At 51.2% G+C, this 16,636-nt stretch overlaps 2 protein-coding genes across 8 annotated transcripts in view; both read left to right on the forward strand.

The window, feature by feature from the left end:
• Positions 1-10,472, forward strand: part of LOC122390665 (protein Aster-B-like) — a 34,993-nt gene extending 24,521 nt beyond the window's left edge. For all 7 annotated transcript variants that reach the window (XM_043383819.1, XM_043383820.1, XM_043383821.1 and 4 more), the window contains 7 exons: positions 4,415-4,565; positions 6,880-7,023; positions 7,296-7,601; positions 7,889-8,080; positions 8,466-8,643; positions 8,893-9,043; positions 9,402-10,472. In XM_043383819.1, the coding sequence (XP_043239754.1) occupies positions 4,415-4,565; positions 6,880-7,023; positions 7,296-7,601; positions 7,889-8,080; positions 8,466-8,643; positions 8,893-9,043; positions 9,402-9,518 (1,239 nt within the window). In that variant the 3' untranslated portion in view covers positions 9,519-10,472. The remainder of the gene's footprint in view (positions 1-4,414; positions 4,566-6,879; positions 7,024-7,295; positions 7,602-7,888; positions 8,081-8,465; positions 8,644-8,892; positions 9,044-9,401) is intronic.
• A 661-nt stretch (positions 10,473-11,133) lies between these two features.
• On the forward strand, positions 11,134-14,251 carry LOC122390668 (N-alpha-acetyltransferase 20-like). The gene is made up of 6 exons (XM_043383829.1): positions 11,134-11,297; positions 12,285-12,309; positions 12,659-12,749; positions 13,017-13,146; positions 13,466-13,596; positions 13,784-14,251. Exons 1-6 carry the CDS (start codon positions 11,245-11,247, stop codon positions 13,867-13,869), a joined length of 516 nt encoding a protein of 171 aa, XP_043239764.1. The 5' UTR covers positions 11,134-11,244; the 3' UTR covers positions 13,870-14,251.
• The last annotated feature ends 2,385 nt before the right edge of the window (positions 14,252-16,636 follow it).

A 16,636-nucleotide genomic window follows, 5' to 3' on the forward strand; every position in this document is an offset into this window, starting at 1 on the left:
TTGGTTTTATGACGTGACGCAGGTCAGTAAATGGCTGATCAGTGGCCACGATGCCTACAATAGACATTTTGAGATGGCTATTGTCGGCATCCTCCTTAGCAGATGATTTGTTTGCCCTCTTAGGTCTTATTTGTTGGATTGTTTGATGTATTCTCGGGAGAGTCTGACGTCTGGCCTGTCTCATTTTTGATTAGAGAGAAACGAAAAACAGCGAGTTTTTGTTCTTCGGCACTTCTTCACCATCGTGTCTTTCAGTTGCCGCGGTTGTCATGTCTTATGCTGGTTTGGAGCTCTTGATCTGAAAATGACAGATATCTAGATAATTTGGTGTTATTTGAGAAGTTTACATCAGGATGAATATTCTTTGTTCTGACTTTTGGTCGATTTGAGTTAATATCCATTGCCCAATGTCCATAGTCATGCGCTACAGATGCATCAGTAATATGAAGTAAATTAAATGGTTTCAACAACTTTAAAAAAATCTCGCAGAACTGTAAACCATTGAATCACGACCCTGACCTGAGTTCATGGTTGCGTGTCATGCACCTTCCTTCCTGGCTCATGGCTGCGTATCGCTCACTTTCCTCATGAACTCATGGTTGCGTGTGGTGCTTCTTCCTCTGCCACTTAACATGACCACACGTCCTTCACAAAGCGGGGCGCGTCCAGCGCATCGTATTGTGGCCTGGGAGCAGCTACCTTCCCAGTACTGTCCTGGGCGCGATCCGTGTTTTTACTCCTCAGTTTACCGCTACCCGGCGGTGCCAGGCGCAGTCGCCTCCGTTTTCCTCGTGGCGCTTTCACATACTGGCCGTCTTCCTATCCGCACGGGTCTCCTGATTTGGACAGTCCGGCCGAGCCGGGCGCGCTGATTTCCATGAGCCGATGAGCTGTTCGGTGTCCGCTGCCCGGAGCGGCGCTCCCGGCAGCGGCTGTTCAGTACTGACCAGAAACCGAGGCCGGTCTGTGTTTATAGAACGGCAGGCCGGCCCGGTCGCGTATGGCCCGGTCGCCTGGTTGCGTATGGCATGCCACGGCCGCACCCACGCCGGTCACGTTCCATCGGTCTGTTCCTCGGTCGGTAATGGCTGTCAACGGCGCTGGACTGTCACCGCGCTGGACTGTCAGAGCTGGGTGTCGCTGCTCGCTGTCACCGACTGGACTGTCGCTCGCTGCTGGCTGTCACAGCACTGTCACCGCTGAGCTGTCACCGGCGCTAGGTGGACGGAAAACCGTTGGCGGTGCATGCCTTCGCCAGTTATCTGCGGCATCTGATATTACGTAGGACGGAGTAGACCGCATATTATTTTAAACAAGCCATATATTATATCTAATAATACCGCCCTCTCCGTATGCTAGCCGTATCCCTCTCCCCCCCCCCCCAAGATCCTAAGATTCGCCGTCGTCCCATCCAGCCTGGCCTGGCTCGTCCTCTGTCGCTCGAGGCGGTGGCGTGGTGGCCTGTTTTTGAAAACGAAAGCTGATCGCGTCTGCGGCAGAGCTTACCTGTTGCCTCTGTCACTGGCGCTGGGAAGGCGCTCTGACCCAGTTGGAGTCGACCCACCGCCGTCCTCCGCCTCCCGATGGTTTTTAGGTGGAATTGAAGAGCGTTTGTTTAACTGCACATATTTATCTTGAACAGCAGTTTGTAAAAGGATGTGCTTGCATTTATTCGCTGTAGATGGTCAGTTGCGTCTTTTGTGTAGACGAAGGTGCCTGCATGTGCCTCCTTTCGGTTTTCTTTCTCCAGTGCTCACTCTAGGCGGCTTCTGTTTTTCGTTGCGCGGTCGAACAGAGGTTTGTTGGGACAGCGGCCTGTAACCTAAGTTTACCGGATGTGGTCACGTTTTCCGCCGAATCTCCCTCCGATCTTTGCGCTCTCGGAAATTTTCCGGAGAGACTAATCCGAGTTTATTGACTGCTTGTTGAAAAATGTTGCGACGTGGGTTGAGACACCAACTTCTGGAGGCCAGTTTGGACGAGTTCAACCATTGTTTGCGGCTTCTGTTCCAGTGCACGGACAAGTGACCCTATCAAACAATACCCAAGTAGCCGGGCCAAAACTGAGTCGTCAATTGTATTCACCAGAGCAGGGGGAAACCCCGTTAGTTACTCGTCTTCACTGAGCTGGCCTGGCGACCTTGTGTGACGGGCACGGTCGTGATTTTCCGTGTGTTGTCTGTATCATCATCCATTGTCCTCGACTCCCCTTCGTGATGCGTCGTACTAAACCAGTTTGATTTCCGTCTGCGCTCTGTGGCTGTGTCTCTGCCCCAAGGGGTAGAGAAGCCACTCCATCAGCGAGTCGCACGGCCCCGGTTAAATATAGATGCGCTCCGGCAGTTTTGCGGGCTCCCCTGTTTCTCTCCTCGGCCGACGTGCAGAGAATAGTGCAGACTCGGGACTCGGAAGCCTCTGAAGGGCCCGAGGAGGGTCCCGCTTCCAGCGTCTGTCTGGGCTGCTGGTATCCATCGACGAGCCAGTCGTTTATACGATTCAGACAAGGACGTTGTTTTCGACCTGGATCTCGAGGTCGTGTAGAGAACGACGCAGGCGGAGTATGTCTGCTGGACATGCTCCATGTCGTTCAGGTATTTCGGCTGTGTGACAGCTCTTTCGTAAACATCTTGTGTTTCGAGATCGCCTGGTTCATAGGCTGGTCCAGGCGCTTGTCAGATAAGCGTGCGGAAACATCTGGTTTTAGGACTGACAGCTTCCGAGGCTACTTGACACTTCTAATGATGACAATAAGTATGATTACCGCTTATTTAGTGCTAATATTCTGTTGAACTCCACACTAGTCTACATGATCTTTGTACTGTGTACGATTTGCGCTAATATTTATAGTAAAATGACCTTTCTCATACATTCACAACATCGTTTTGCAAATCCCTCAGATCCCCTATCACCAGATAAACGAGCGCATTCCTCTGCAACCATATCGCCACAATCTGCGTTTGTGCCTGCATTTCTGCCGGCGCTGCAGTACGCTGCACTTTGCGGCGTCGCCCTCTGACCGATGACCGGTCCTGCCCTGAACACACGGCCGCAGTCCGCCTGAATACGCTACCGTCTGCGTTCTGCGTCTCTGTGCGCCCGGCTCTGCTAGCCCGGTCTCTCCGGTCCACCGGCGCGGCGGTGTGTGACGCCACAGCCCGTCGCCGGTCCGCAGCGAGAGCCTGATGAGGTTTGACGGCTCAGTCGGCCGCGCACCGCCGTCCGCCGGCGCGTGCGGGTGCGTTTATGTGCGTGATTTTGTGTGTGTTGTTGGAGTGAGGCCGGTGAACGGGAGAGGTTGTGAGAATAGTGTGTCGGTGCTGAGTCCCCGAGCTGGATAATTAGCCAGTGCAGTGGACAGCTGGATGAAACCGGTACGCACCGGATGTGCTTGTTAGGCTCGTTACAGGCGACTGTTTCAGAAATCGATGCTTGCGGATGAGGGGTCATATGCAAAAGCATACAGCTAGGGTATTGCGTTTCATGCGTACTCGACCTAACCTGCCCGATCTGGTTATAATATTCATTTTGGCAACATTTTCGTGGCATGTAGCCCCGATAGACGGATAGCAAATTAACCCATAAATCCAATCACCTATGAATCCTGCCAATTTATTTGATTAATCTGCCTCATCGATTCTGATCAGCATTTTCCGCTGCGTTCGGCGGCTGACGGCTCTGTCAGGGCCACTCCTCTCCGTTCAGCAGTATCTGTTCCATGTTCGTGAGTCGTGACACAGTGCGGCCGGGCGTGCGCTGCCTGTCACCGTGATCTATACGTGGTCTGCACGAGTCGCCACTCGGCGCAGGTCGGCGTCTGGGCCGTCAGGCGGCGTCTGGGCCGTCTACAATCAGCACCGTGACAGGGCGTGTGCTGTTTTCTCTTTGCCCGTCACTGGCGATCGACCGTGACCGTATCTGGGCGGCTGCTGCGGCGGGGCTGTGGCTGCAGCACCTCTTGGTCGAGCGTGATGTCTGAGATGGGCCTGTTGGGGTCTGAGAGAGGTATGGTGGCGACTGGCGATGGCCCATTGTGCCACCGTCCATCACAGGACTGCGAATTGCCCACACAAGCATCATGCATAGTGTAGTGTTGTGTCGGGAGACCGACTAGGTGGATTGTTTCAAGTTGCAATACCTGTGTGTAGAGCTCTAACAAATGGCTGCCTCGGCCACGGTGGCTAACTACAATGCTGCTGAACATGAGTTGATGCCGACTTCAGCTTGTATCGCCCTGCACAGTGCACACCCCTCTGTGCTGTATCGCTGGATCGTGTATCACGGCCTGTCCTCAGTCCCTGACCCTTTGACCGCGCCCTGACCCTGTGTCCCGCCTGTCTGTTTGTTCCTCAGGAGTTTTACCACGGCGCGGGTCCGCTGGAGGCCGACTGACTGTGTCTGTCTGTCTGTTCCTCAGGAGTTTTACCACGGCGCGGGTCCGCTGGAGGCGGACTCGGCGGCCGGCAGTGACGTGCCCCCGGCACCCACCACTCCCACCACGGCCGCCCCGCTGCGCTCGCCGCCCGGCCGCGATGACGACGAGTCCGACACCACCGAGGATGAACCAGGTAAGGACTGAATTAACCTAGGTAGTATCACTACCTAATTCTACCGTAACACGCAGAGGACGAGCCAGGTACGAGTTTAGTAAACGTAAAATTGTATCTTGATACCACCGAGGGCGAGCCAGATAAGACAAAATAGCCTGTCACTAGCAGAATACCAGCGTAATACTATGGGTCGTCACGAATATCGAGGACGACCCAGTCCAAGCTGGTAGGTTGGCCATTGCTTTACTTCTCACATTACTTCTGGTGAATGATGCACAATGATTTGGTTACATTCAGAATCAGTTTCCAAGGCAGAAGTTTCCCAGACCGCTGGGCCAGCCCAGCTGATTTTGAAGTGAATTCCTTGGGAAATCGTGCACTTAGCTCGCTGACATCCACAATCAGATGCGTTGTATCCGGATTACGGGCACGACAATGATCTCCAGATAGCTCAAAAGATATGCTTGAAGCCCATGCCTGATCTCCGCTCTCGTGGAGGCTGTCAGTAAAGAAATGTGTTGTTGACTGCTCTACTTAGGTAGTCTGATTGACACATCAGGTAAAACACTCCCCATTGAGTAAGCAGTCACGCACCAGGCAGGGCCACTGGGCGTGAGCATGGCACTTTCACTGAACATGCTGCATTCTGCGTAATACGACCTTGTCCATAATTGGATCGGTCGTCTTCATATTAAAACACAAGGTCGCTGCTCCGCTACCAAAAACTGCAAGGCCGCGTCGAGCCCTTCACCGCCATGATACGTATCGTTGAATTTCTTCATTTGTATGGTATTGGGTCCAGTGCTATGAGCTCATCGTGCAACATTTTGTATGACCATAAAGCAATGCATTTTTGTTGCGTTTAGGAACCTTGGAACAAAGCACGCTTCTGTCAGACTTAATGTAACTGAATATGAAAGGATTTGATTTTTAAATTGTTTGTATCGTGGCTCGGTCACTCCCAATTTCTCGTAACTTTTGCTTTGATTACACATCTCCCATGCTTTGTCTCGAGCAGTAATATAAAGCCCACGAGAAAAGGCAGGCTGTCTATCACACCGTCAGACAGGTGTTGGCGCGCTATCGGACTCGTCTGGGGCGTTTTCTCTCGTCACCTATCGACATTCGCTTGTAAGCGCTCCTCTATTGGACACGGTGATACCTGAAAGATAAGCCGGGAGTCGGAACTGACCGCAATTCTCAAGAACGTGGCGTGTCATTTATGTCGGTACTGAGAATTTCTGGAGTGCTCGTTTGTCTCTCATTGGAGAGCTCTTAGCTCCATCTGAAGAGCCTTTTTAGTCCTCGACATTCTCTTATCACTGGTGACTAGCAGGGTCGTGTAGGTACAAGAAGAGCATAACTATGCTCAAGCATGCAGGTTTTTCGGATGATCCTTTTGCGTTTATAGTGCTTCCTTTGGATTGGGTATATAATTCCGTCATTTGCGATTCCGTTTCATCGCAAAATTTCGACTCTCCCTAAAGCCGGATCTCTTATTGGCTTGTATAGCTGATCATTTTATTCATTTCCCTTCAGCTACCTGCGTAATATTGAACATCTTTGGTCTCAAACAGCTGGGGTTTCGGTTCCTATCCGCGCGGTCTCAGCTGTTATCTAACTATGCCCGACCTTGCCGTTAGGGATTCTGTCCCACTTCCCAGCTGCTGTGTCAGTCCCGGTTTCATCTCCAGAGCAGACCTGTATCGCATTCCAGACTCCGATACACGCTAATTACGTCATTGTGACGTCACGTTGGGGTGGTGTAACTCGGTGGCGTAATATCCTACCGGCTAGTCTGTTCAGTGGCTGAGGAATTCGTTGAATCACTTACGGTTGTCCCGTCTCACTACTGCCCCTATGCCCGTCTTAGTTTAGCAAACATGTGAGCAGTAGCCTGCCGGTCTGCCGTATCGCCCCTGATCAGCTGTAGGCGGCCGCGACACCCCACACTCCACAGCCCAACCTCGACCTCTTCAGTGGCTCCCTGACGCGCGGACCGTGACTCGTGCGGTGCCGTATCACGCTAGATGGGTGTGGCCTTGTCAGTCGTAGGTCAGAGTACGGTTTTAATTACGAGCACGGGCGCCTGAAATGTGACTGTTGTGATATTTCTTATCGTGCCTATTCCTTATCAATCTAATTACGTAATGGGGTCTGGGCCGAGCGCGTAGGCATCACAATCTGAGCCCTGTTCAGCTCACAAGCTCAGACGCTAGGGCATGACCACTTTGCTTTAGATTTGTGCTGTAGATTTGCACACACATGGACACCTGGACCTCCAGTCCAGCCCACCGCCGCTGCGTCTGACACCCGTCTCTCCTCCGTACAGCGGCGTTCGGCTGTGACGGCAGCCAGCACGTGGGCCGGCACGTCACCTCCCTGGAGCTGCCGCTGCACGTGGACCAGGTGTTCACACTGCTCTTCACACACTCTGACTTCTCCGAGGCCTTCCAGCGTGAGAGGAAATACTACGGTTAGTGAGCGATACTACTGTGGGGAAAGGGGTAGGAATGTATTCATTATGTCAACTGAAGTTAGACATTGTGCCCCTTCCCCTAAGTTACATTTGTATTGTTACGTTTAATGTATTTGGTGCGTTTTCGATCTGAAATTAGACATTGTGCCCCTTCCCACTAAATCAGGTAGTCCCTTGGTATGTACTATGTGTCCTAGTCGGCAGCCGCTAGTGCCCATGGCCACCGCTTCCAGGCAGATCCCTAACTCACTGACTCCCTCCCCCCACAGACGTGCAGTCGAGTGAGTGGCAGGACGGTGAGGAGGCCGGCACCAAGGTGCGCAGCGTGCGCTTCCAGCTGGACGTGAACCACCCGCTGGGGAAGACCACCACCGTCACCGAGGAGCAGACCATGCTGCCCTCCAGCCAGGCCGGCTACATGTACGCCGTCGACGCCGAGGTCAACAACTCCGGGGTGCCGATGGCAGATGTGTTCTACCTCATCAAACACTACTGCCTGGTGAAACTCTCCAGCAGAAAGACCAGGCTCAACATCTGGTGTATGGTCAAGTTCAGAAAATCGACACTCTTCAAAGGTGGGTTGTGTGCTTCCGATGGGGACTAAAGTGTCTCGAGTGAGCTAACTATGTATCAGATGTTTCGTCATTGAGGTGCGACTGCAAGGCCACTGATAACTGTGGTGTTTATCAGACAAACTCGAGGAATTTCCTTTTGGTGGTTGAGTAGTTAACAGTATACGTCATGCGCTATCGGAGACCGTTGCATGTCCTAGTTTTATTATCTTTCATAGGAAACGATGTAGCAAATATGCCCAGAAGACCCTCGTGAAGCAGGCTTTAATAACCTGCCTAAACCCCCTCAGGTTTCATCGAGAAGACTTCCAACGACGGCATGGACGAGCACCACAGCCTGTTGAACCAGATGCTGCTCGACACGACCGGAGAAATTAGCAAGCACCGGCGCGCCAAGCGGCGGCGGGCGGGCAGCAAGGCTGGCGCGGGGGCCGACCTGCTTAGTGAGGCGTCCGTGACACTCAGCCCGCGCGGAGCCAAAGGTCGGTGGACAATGGGGAAATGGATGGAGAGGAAAGCGAGGGGAGGTAGGATATGGATTTGCTGTAAGGGATCTGGAAGTGTGTGAGGAATCTCATGGGGTCTGGGGGTCTGGGAATGGAGTTAAGGAGTACTGATTGTTCGAAGTGCGGCGAAGTCATAATGTGACCGTGAGCCATAAGACTACGTAAGGGATGAATTGATGAACGGTTACTGGGTAGGCGGGCTCAAGTTGAACTGTAAAGTGCTATATATTTTGGAATGGCTCAGAATGAGCTTTCCTTCTGGCCCACCCTTGTGTGCTTCGGTGGGCCGCTGGGCAGTGCTCCCTTGCCTCTGCTGACCCCCACGCCATCTAACCTGCGTCTGTCTGTCTCCGCTCTGCAGTGTCGCCACTGAGCGGCGGCGAGTCCCGTCCGGCCACCTCGGACCGCCTCCTGCTGGCCGTCATGGCCTTCATGCTGCTGCTCGTGCTGATGAACGGCTACCTCTACCTGAGGATGTCGCGGCTCGGGGAGCAGACGGAGGCGTTCGCGCACCGGGACATACTCGCCGAGCAGCTCAGGTGAGACTCGGGCTACTGCTGACGCGGCTGGGAGTGGGGACCGAACAAGGCACAGGCAGCGAACTGTTGGAAGAGAGATGAACGTGTATTGTGGATTTCTTATGGGCGCTGGTGTCAATCATTTGCGTGTGACAGTTTGTGGTAATGGATAGTTCACTCAGCCAAGTATCCCTGTGTTTTCTTCTGTCATATGACATGACTTCTGATTATCCAAACCCTTCTAACTCTCCTCTCCCCCTTCTCCGCCAGCCGGAGTCGGCCGCACAGCGTGGACGACTGTCTGCGAGTGGTGCAGCAGCAGGACAGACTGCACCGAGCCGAGCTGCACAAGTGGCAGGAGATCGTCCACTCTGTGACGGCGCTGCTCAAACAGAGCGAGTCCGCCCTGGCCACACTGCAGGTATGGGGGCGGAGGGGAAGGGGAAAGAGAGCAGGGGTTAGAGGGAATCGTCAGGAGAGGGTGGATTGACACTTGCGTTGTGCTTTGATTGAGGTGGTTGGTGGTGCGAAAACATTTCAGAACGATACTTATCTACCTGTTTGTTTTCGGCACTATCGATGGATATTTTAACTTTTGATTTGATAGGGAGGTTTCCACGTGTCGATAAAATCTGTCGTAAATTACCCATGAAAAATGGCTTTTGGATTCCCATGGCAACGTTTCGTTGCTGATGTATTTGACACCCCTTTGAACGCGCCGGATGGGGTCAGGGGCCGCTTGTCCTAGCTTATCTGACGTTTCTCCAATCGCTCCGCAGGCAACGCTGGAGTCACATCGGGCGCGGGACTGGCCGGCCGCTGCCGACCCGAGTCCCGTCCCCGGCGCGGGCATCTGCGTGCCCTCAGCGGACCAGACCTGTCCAGTGGCCAGCTAAAGGCGGGCCCACACCGGCCGCAGAGACGGAGAGACCAGTCTGTGATATATCCTACTTATAGACGACCCGCTGCGCCGCGCGGCGCGCGCGCCGGCCGGGTACCGGGCTAGTGATTGTTACCGGTTACAAAGGTTGTTTATTTCTCAGAGTGTTGACGGACCGGCGCACCTGTGATGGTCGGCGTCGTGTGACTGAGTGGTAAGAGAGGAGCACTGCACGGCACGGCACGTGAGAGTGTCCTGCTGCGGCTGATTTTCTGCCGCAGCACGGAACTGGTTTGCACACAGAGCTCTACACTTACCTTTATTTAAGCTAAGCCGTTGAGCCTATCATGATATCAATTGCATAGGGTGTGTCGTTTTGGTGACGAGTGTCTGCCTGCGCGCTGCCTCTGAGGACCTGTTATTGAGGGACCGGTGGTCCGCGTGGACCGGGACCGGTGGTCCGTGTGGACCTGTACCGATTCGGGCCGAGTGTGGCGCCCTCTGTGCGCCGGTCCGCCGCGGCCGGCCCGCTCCGTACCTGCGGCTCCCGGGCCGGCTGAGCCGGCGCGGCGCGCGACCCTCGCAGCGCTGGCCGCCGGGCGTTCTCACGGGAGCACAAACTACTTACGGGGATTTCTGGGCGGCCACTCCAGTCCCCGCAGGGCTGCTGGGCGGCTCCGGAGTCCTCCAGTGCCGCTCCGGTCACAGTTTCCGTCGCTGTGCGGCTCCGCCCGGTGTCGAATTGTCCTGTTAGGACGCCGGTCGCTGTCGGTCCAGTGGGACGACGCACGTTTTAGTCGTTGTTTTATCGCGTCTAGTCTACGCCTCGATCCGATGTTGTGCGTCATGCGAGCTGCCCGGAAAACACGATCGAGCTCTACACGTGTACCGGCATATTTATCTTTATTTTATTGTGTGCGTAACAGATGGATCCTCGGCTAGGGGTGAAATAAATCGTGTATGTATGACAGAAGGTTGTTTTGGTTTTTACCACTCTTTGGGGAGGCTGTTGGGATGAAGGCTAGCCTGGCGCTTATGCGTGACGATCGTGCTTGCTTATGTGCGGACGCAGTACAAATGGGTAGAGCGGGGAAAATTAGACGCGAGGAAGACATTACAGCGCCCTTCCTTCGAGCACTGCCTTCGTTTGCATTGGGGCTATTAAAAAATCTCCAGCCGTGTGCGCGCTGTCACTTTCCCGGAGGCGTCTTATTTCCTGGAAAATAAATTGGGCGAGTTTGCTATGCGCGGTCGTACAGGGGAGCCAGGGAAATGCGCGGATTACTCGTGTGTTTTGCGCTTGGTTTTGCCACGGTTTTGCGTTTTCGTGCGTGTACTGCATTATAAAGTTCAGTGGTGTACCTACTGGGTGTATAATGTATATCAAGTGGGCATGTTTTTTAATCCCACAAAGAATTGACAAATATGAACTCTGATTAGCCCCGCGTTCGATGTCTCTCGGACGGCGAAGATTCTACGCCGTCCGGCCAATCACGTTCCATAAATGCAGCTGAGCCCCCGCTGACCTTGGACGGGATTGGCCGGACGACGTAGAATCTTCGTCGGCCGAGAGACATCGAACGCGGGGTAGCTCCTTGGTCATTTTGGGACAACTTCTGCGCAACTGCGGCAGGCGGCGACTGAACATAACCGTGTGCTGCATTATTTGTTTTGGTGTGTACTGTGGTGAGTGGAGATATCAATATCAATATTCAAGATTTAATCCCATTTATTTTCAGAAAATGACCACCATTCGTCGAATGACATGTGACGATCTGTTTAAGTTCAACCTGGTGTAAGTATTTTTGCATTATTTTGTCACTGATATCAGATATGGATGTTGATATCTGACTGTGGTGTGTTGTGATTTTGATTTGGGAGTTGCTCACCTTCACCTTTTCTTGAATTGTTAAACAAAAAAATTGCATTGGGTTTGCATTGCACTTGGCATGTCAGGATTTTGTCGGAAGACATGCACATGAAGTCACAGGCAGGGCTGCGGAGACGGAGTACGAGCCTGTCAGAGTCGACAGTTCTGTCCAGAGTTGGAGTCACCAAATTATTACTGACTCTGATTCCGCAGTCACTAGTCAGCGTAAATGCTGCATGGCTCAATGTCATGCACTGCACGAGTTTGATTGATGACACTGCGCTCAAAATTGGACTGTTGAGGAAAGGCCATTTTGCTGTTTTGGACGAACATTTTCAGGGGCAGAAGCAGAACTAGAAGACAGTGAATCCTCTAGAATCTATTTTTTATCCTGCTTGTTATTTTTAATGTATAGGTATTATAATGCAAAGCCTTAGAAGGCACAAGGGATCGTTTCAGGCAAGATAAAAACATCTCCATTATGAACTTCAATATCATGATATGGATTTTAATAGAACCTTCCGGATTCAGAGTCTAAGTTGGAGTCTATTTTTGAAGCCGGAGCTGGAGTCGGAGTCACCCAAAAATCCATAGACTCAGCAGCCCTGGTCACTGTTGTCAAATGCTCCTGTGCTCCAGAGTTCTATAGCCTTGGTGCTGCCAATCATAAGTTGTTACCTACCATGTTTGCACGTTTGGTGGCTCTTTATATTCAATAGTCATTAGTGTGGTTGGTGGCAGCATCTTCACCCAGCGTTGAGGCTTCAAGTTATTGAAATGCCTTATTGATTTGTTTGTGCTTCCTTCTATGGATGTAGTATGCTATGCTTGTTGAAACTGGGAGTGTTGATATTCGTTGAGCAGTTTATTTGTCATTGATATTGATGATTCATGATTGTTTGTCTTTTTCAGGAATCTGGATCCACTGACTGAAACTGTATCCTTTTGCTGCATAGTTTTAAGCAATGGCTCATAAAAGTGCAACCCATCAAGCTAGTTATCAACATCTGCATGTATCAGTATGCATTTTAAGTTACACACTGTGAATGGCTAAATTTTCTGATTATCTGTAGGCTTGCAACCTTATTTTAAGTGTAATTAAATTTGGGAGCTAACATAAACATTTAAAAAGGCAGTACCTGCTGATATTTCTACCAAAATGTGCACTTTTAAATTAATTGTGATTATCTTAGAACCTACTGTTTAGCATTGTTGATTAACCAGTAAGCTTTCCTCTGTTAAGGTTGATAAATGCATTTGGTTTATTCTTTAACCATATTGAACAGTATGGCATCTCATTTTATATGCAGTACATGGCCCATTGGCCTGAGTACATGCAAGTTGCCGAATCTGCCAGTGGACAGATCATGGGATACAGTAAGTGTTCTGGGTGTCTTGTCTGTTATTGTTCAGTCTTTGTCAGAGTTCAGTCTTGTCCAGTTTTTATTTGATGCTGTAGCTATGTTGATTGACAAGGGTTCATGCTCCCAATGACCTTTGGTATTCAGTCAGTTTGTAGCTAATGATTTGTTTATTATTTGATATTCATTAAGTATGTAGAGTGCTATCTTCTCAATCACTTACTTCAGCCTTTCCATTGAAATCGCTTCCTGTGCTCATATAATGGCTTTCCTACTGCTCCAGTCATGGGCAAGACGGAGGGTCACGGCGAGCATTGGCACGGGCACGTGACGGCCGTCACAGTGGCGCCCACCTTCCGGAGACTCGGCCTGGCGCGCAAACTCATGGACTACCTGGAGGACGTCTCGGAGAGGTGAGGATAGGGAGGTCTGAATTCATGCCGTTTCGGAGAGGTGAGGCTAGGGAGGTCTAAATTCACACCCGGAACCAAATGACGGTGAAATGGCCCATTGATGAGTCCGTGCACTTTTGTGCTGTAAAGATAGCCTTTCCATAGCAGGGAACCCGGACCTATGTGCGTTACTTAACCGATCCGATATCCATTCAAGTGTTCGGATTATATTCTAAAAACTTATTTAAGTTTCATAGATAATATTTCTACCCTGTACTTAATTACTCATGATTCGCATTTCGCGGCATGGTCTCACGCCCTGTTTCCCGTTCACCACCAGGAAGAGGGCCTACTTTGTCGACCTGTTTGTCCGTGTGAGCAACAAGGTGGCGATCGACATGTACGAGAAGCTCGGCTACGTCGTCTACCGGAGGGTGCTCGAGTACTACTCGGGCGACGAGGATGCGTTTGGTGAGATCACGCGGCATCATATTCGTTATCCATTCGGTACTGGAAACGGACGTGGGTTTCTGAAGTGGACAACTTGCTGATGTTTATTTGACTTGCTGAGGCTGACAGCATTTTTCTAAATTCATCAGCTGTTGTTAAGTGTTTGTTAACTAAGTCCCTCCCGGCTGACCGTGGTTATTTTCGGCAGACATGCGGAAGGCCCTATCTCGGGACCCCGGCAAGCAGTCCATGATACCGCTGAAGCACCCGGTTCGACCCGACGAGCTGGATTAACGCCACAGCGGCTCTTATGGAGCAGTTGGGCCGTTCTCCGGTGCTGGCGGACCGCTGAGTGACTTCAGCCAGGCAGACGATGCTTGGGAGGGGACGAAGTGGAGTACCTCACGGAGGGCTGGAACGGGAGACAGTTACAGTGTCGCTTGTTGCCGGTGGGCGGTGATAAACCGTGGGACAATAAGAAATAGTGCATGGTCGTCGGTCGAGTGGTAAAATGAGTAGATAATGTTGTTAAGTGCAGTCGTGCGATTTGGGGAGGGGGGAGGGGCTGTGTTCTTTGGTGTGTACTAATGGCATGTTTTTATGCTTGTAACTTTTCATATATGTTGTTTTCCGATTTATAGGAAAATAAACCGTTTTCCGATTGACATGCAAAGAAGCAGTCTTAAGGACACATGAACGGCTCGTGTTGGCCACAGAATACGGCTTGAGTTGAATATTGAAAGGCTTGGTTGCCGCTTGTCGGTATTTGAATAGCACGGCACAGCTGGTCAACGGACAGATGGTGTGGGGAAAGCGTGTGCTAACGTTGACAAAGAGAAACACTTTACCGACGTAAGTAGTTAGCACGCCATGCTGCTGATTGCTGATGTTACTGGCAGACTATTCCCTCTCAGCGTACAGCACCACCTTTCTGGACCCGGAAATGTTGATTAGGGGTTATGAGAATTAATCGAGCGTAGTGGTCAGGTTTTTTTTCTCGGGCTTTGAGTGGCCGTTGTGAGCCTGCGGTGCTGGGGGCGGAGCGGTGACGGAAATGGCATCGTCGACGGGCTTTCAGTGACTCTGCAACCCGGCATTCCGGGCGACCTGCACGAGGGGAAAATTATTGGCAGTGTATGCAGGCCCGTAACACTTTTTTTTCAGCCTGGGCGTATGGCACAATCCCAGGGGCGGCGGATTCGGGGGGGCAGGGGGGCAGCTGCCCCCCCCTGGCAAAATCGTGGGGGGGGCAAAAGTATCTTTTTGCCCCCCCATAATTTGTGACAAAGCTTAGACAAGAAACCATATACCTGATTATTCTGTTCGATCATCTGAAGATGTAACCAGATGCCCATATACTTTCATACGTTGCCTTTCTTAAATGGCAGGCGTTCGCGTTCAATTGAAATTTTCCTCTCTTCAACCTAGTTTTGGAGGCATTATAAGCGTCAACGTGACGCAGCGGCAGCCCAGGCCTTCAGTGACCGCTTACAGGGGCGACAGATACGGGGTGGCAGAGGAGGCATCGTCCCCTAATAAACTTTTGGAGGAGGGGCAAACGTATACCTATTCTTGCCCCTCCATAGTTTGTGCCCTAAACATGAGGAAAATTTCCATAATCTGATATTGCAGCTATGCGCTCCTACAGTTTGTCCAACGGTGCCTTTTGAATATGTGTAAATGCTAACCATTTCCGCTTTATATCATTTTTTTGTCTTTTTAGATTCGATTTAGAGATACTTTAGGTGTGCAAGAGACGCAACTCATACCTTCAGTGGTCATTTGCCGCTATTTTGTACCTACATAAATGCCAAATCGCAAGCGAGCGGAGACGGAAGGGCTAGCCATTCGCTTGCGGGTAGTTAGGACTGATGAGCGCTCATAATAAGCCACTCCCCTGATTTTTCAAGCGCAACAGTTTCCAGCGCATAAAATGGTAAACGCCGAGGTCGTACACATTGACCACATTGACCAATGCACGGTATGGTATGACACCCAAAGGCCAGTCATCAGAGATCTGCTTTGGGCATTCGGAGGCTTGTGTGGGGCCAGTGTTAAAACTGGATGTTCACAGTTCAGTATCCGCCTTATTTCAGTTTTCACTATCAAAAAAGTAAAAATTAATGATGGAGACTTTTGAGGGTTAGGCAAGGCTATATAAACCAGGTAGAACGCTCCGGGAAAAAAGTTGGAAACAATAAATTAGTTGCGGCATTCCCTGATGACGCGAATGTGGGTCAGCGGCCGGCGGCCGGCCGCCGCTAACACTGTATGAGGAGGGATGCGCGGAACTTTTGCTTGTTGGTGATTGCGCTAGGCAGTTAAATGGTAATGTTAGGATATGTTTCGAAAGTAAATTGAACGACGCTTCGAACGCCGTCAATGAATTTGCGATACGACGACTATTTGTTTAGTTAGAGCCGGCGAACTTTTACCTTCCGACCGCGCGCGGAGGCGATATGGTGCCACACTGGCGGTTTTTACGATAGCTCAAAATTCTTTTGAGATAAAGAGATGAAATTTGGCATGTCCTATCTTTTGATCAAGCTGGATCTTATGGTACAAGTCGCATATTTAAGGTAGGTCAGGTTGTTGACCTATGTTGTCGCTCGTGAGCCTCTGCACAGTCCAAAAACAACGCAATTTCTGAACACTCAGTGCCAAGAAATCCTTCACAGAAAGATGACACTTGGCAGAAAGAAGAGTTGTCGGTTTCTTACCGTTCATATGTGTCGTGTTTTCACAAGAGTTTAGTAAGGTCAGGTCCGTCACGTGACCTCCCCTCATAACTCAATAGGTTTACTATCATAGAAGCGTTTATCAATCGCCGGAAATCTTAGCCAATCCCACTGGACACTGGATCCATACCCACATGGGGCCCTCCTGACTGGCCACTCCCTCTGAAATCCACAATAACATTGGGCTGCGGCCACGGTTATGTATTAATGCTTTTCACTAACAGAAATACAACTTCAACCAGCACAGTGCACGCCGCCACAACAGTCCGACCCACGTCCCTGATATCGACTAGCTCCCGGCCGGATGCACATACGCGGAGCCA

Source organism: Amphibalanus amphitrite, unplaced genomic scaffold (genome assembly GCF_019059575.1).
Source record: "Amphibalanus amphitrite isolate SeventyFive unplaced genomic scaffold, NRLGWU_Aamphi_draft 000404F_arrow, whole genome shotgun sequence".
Taxonomy (NCBI): domain Eukaryota; kingdom Metazoa; phylum Arthropoda; class Thecostraca; order Balanomorpha; family Balanidae; genus Amphibalanus; species Amphibalanus amphitrite.

Bases quoted from the DNA above. Each gene is read 5' to 3' on its own strand.
- LOC122390668 (XM_043383829.1), top strand. From the start codon at position 11,245: ATGACCACCATTCGTCGAATGACATGTGACGATCTGTTTAAGTTCAAC. The intron at 12,310-12,658 runs GTATCCTTTTGC...CATATTGAACAG, and splicing joins TGGATCCACTGACTGAAACT to TATGGCATCTCATTTTATAT. The intron at 13,597-13,783 runs GTGAGATCACGC...TATTTTCGGCAG, and splicing joins GGGCGACGAGGATGCGTTTG to ACATGCGGAAGGCCCTATCT.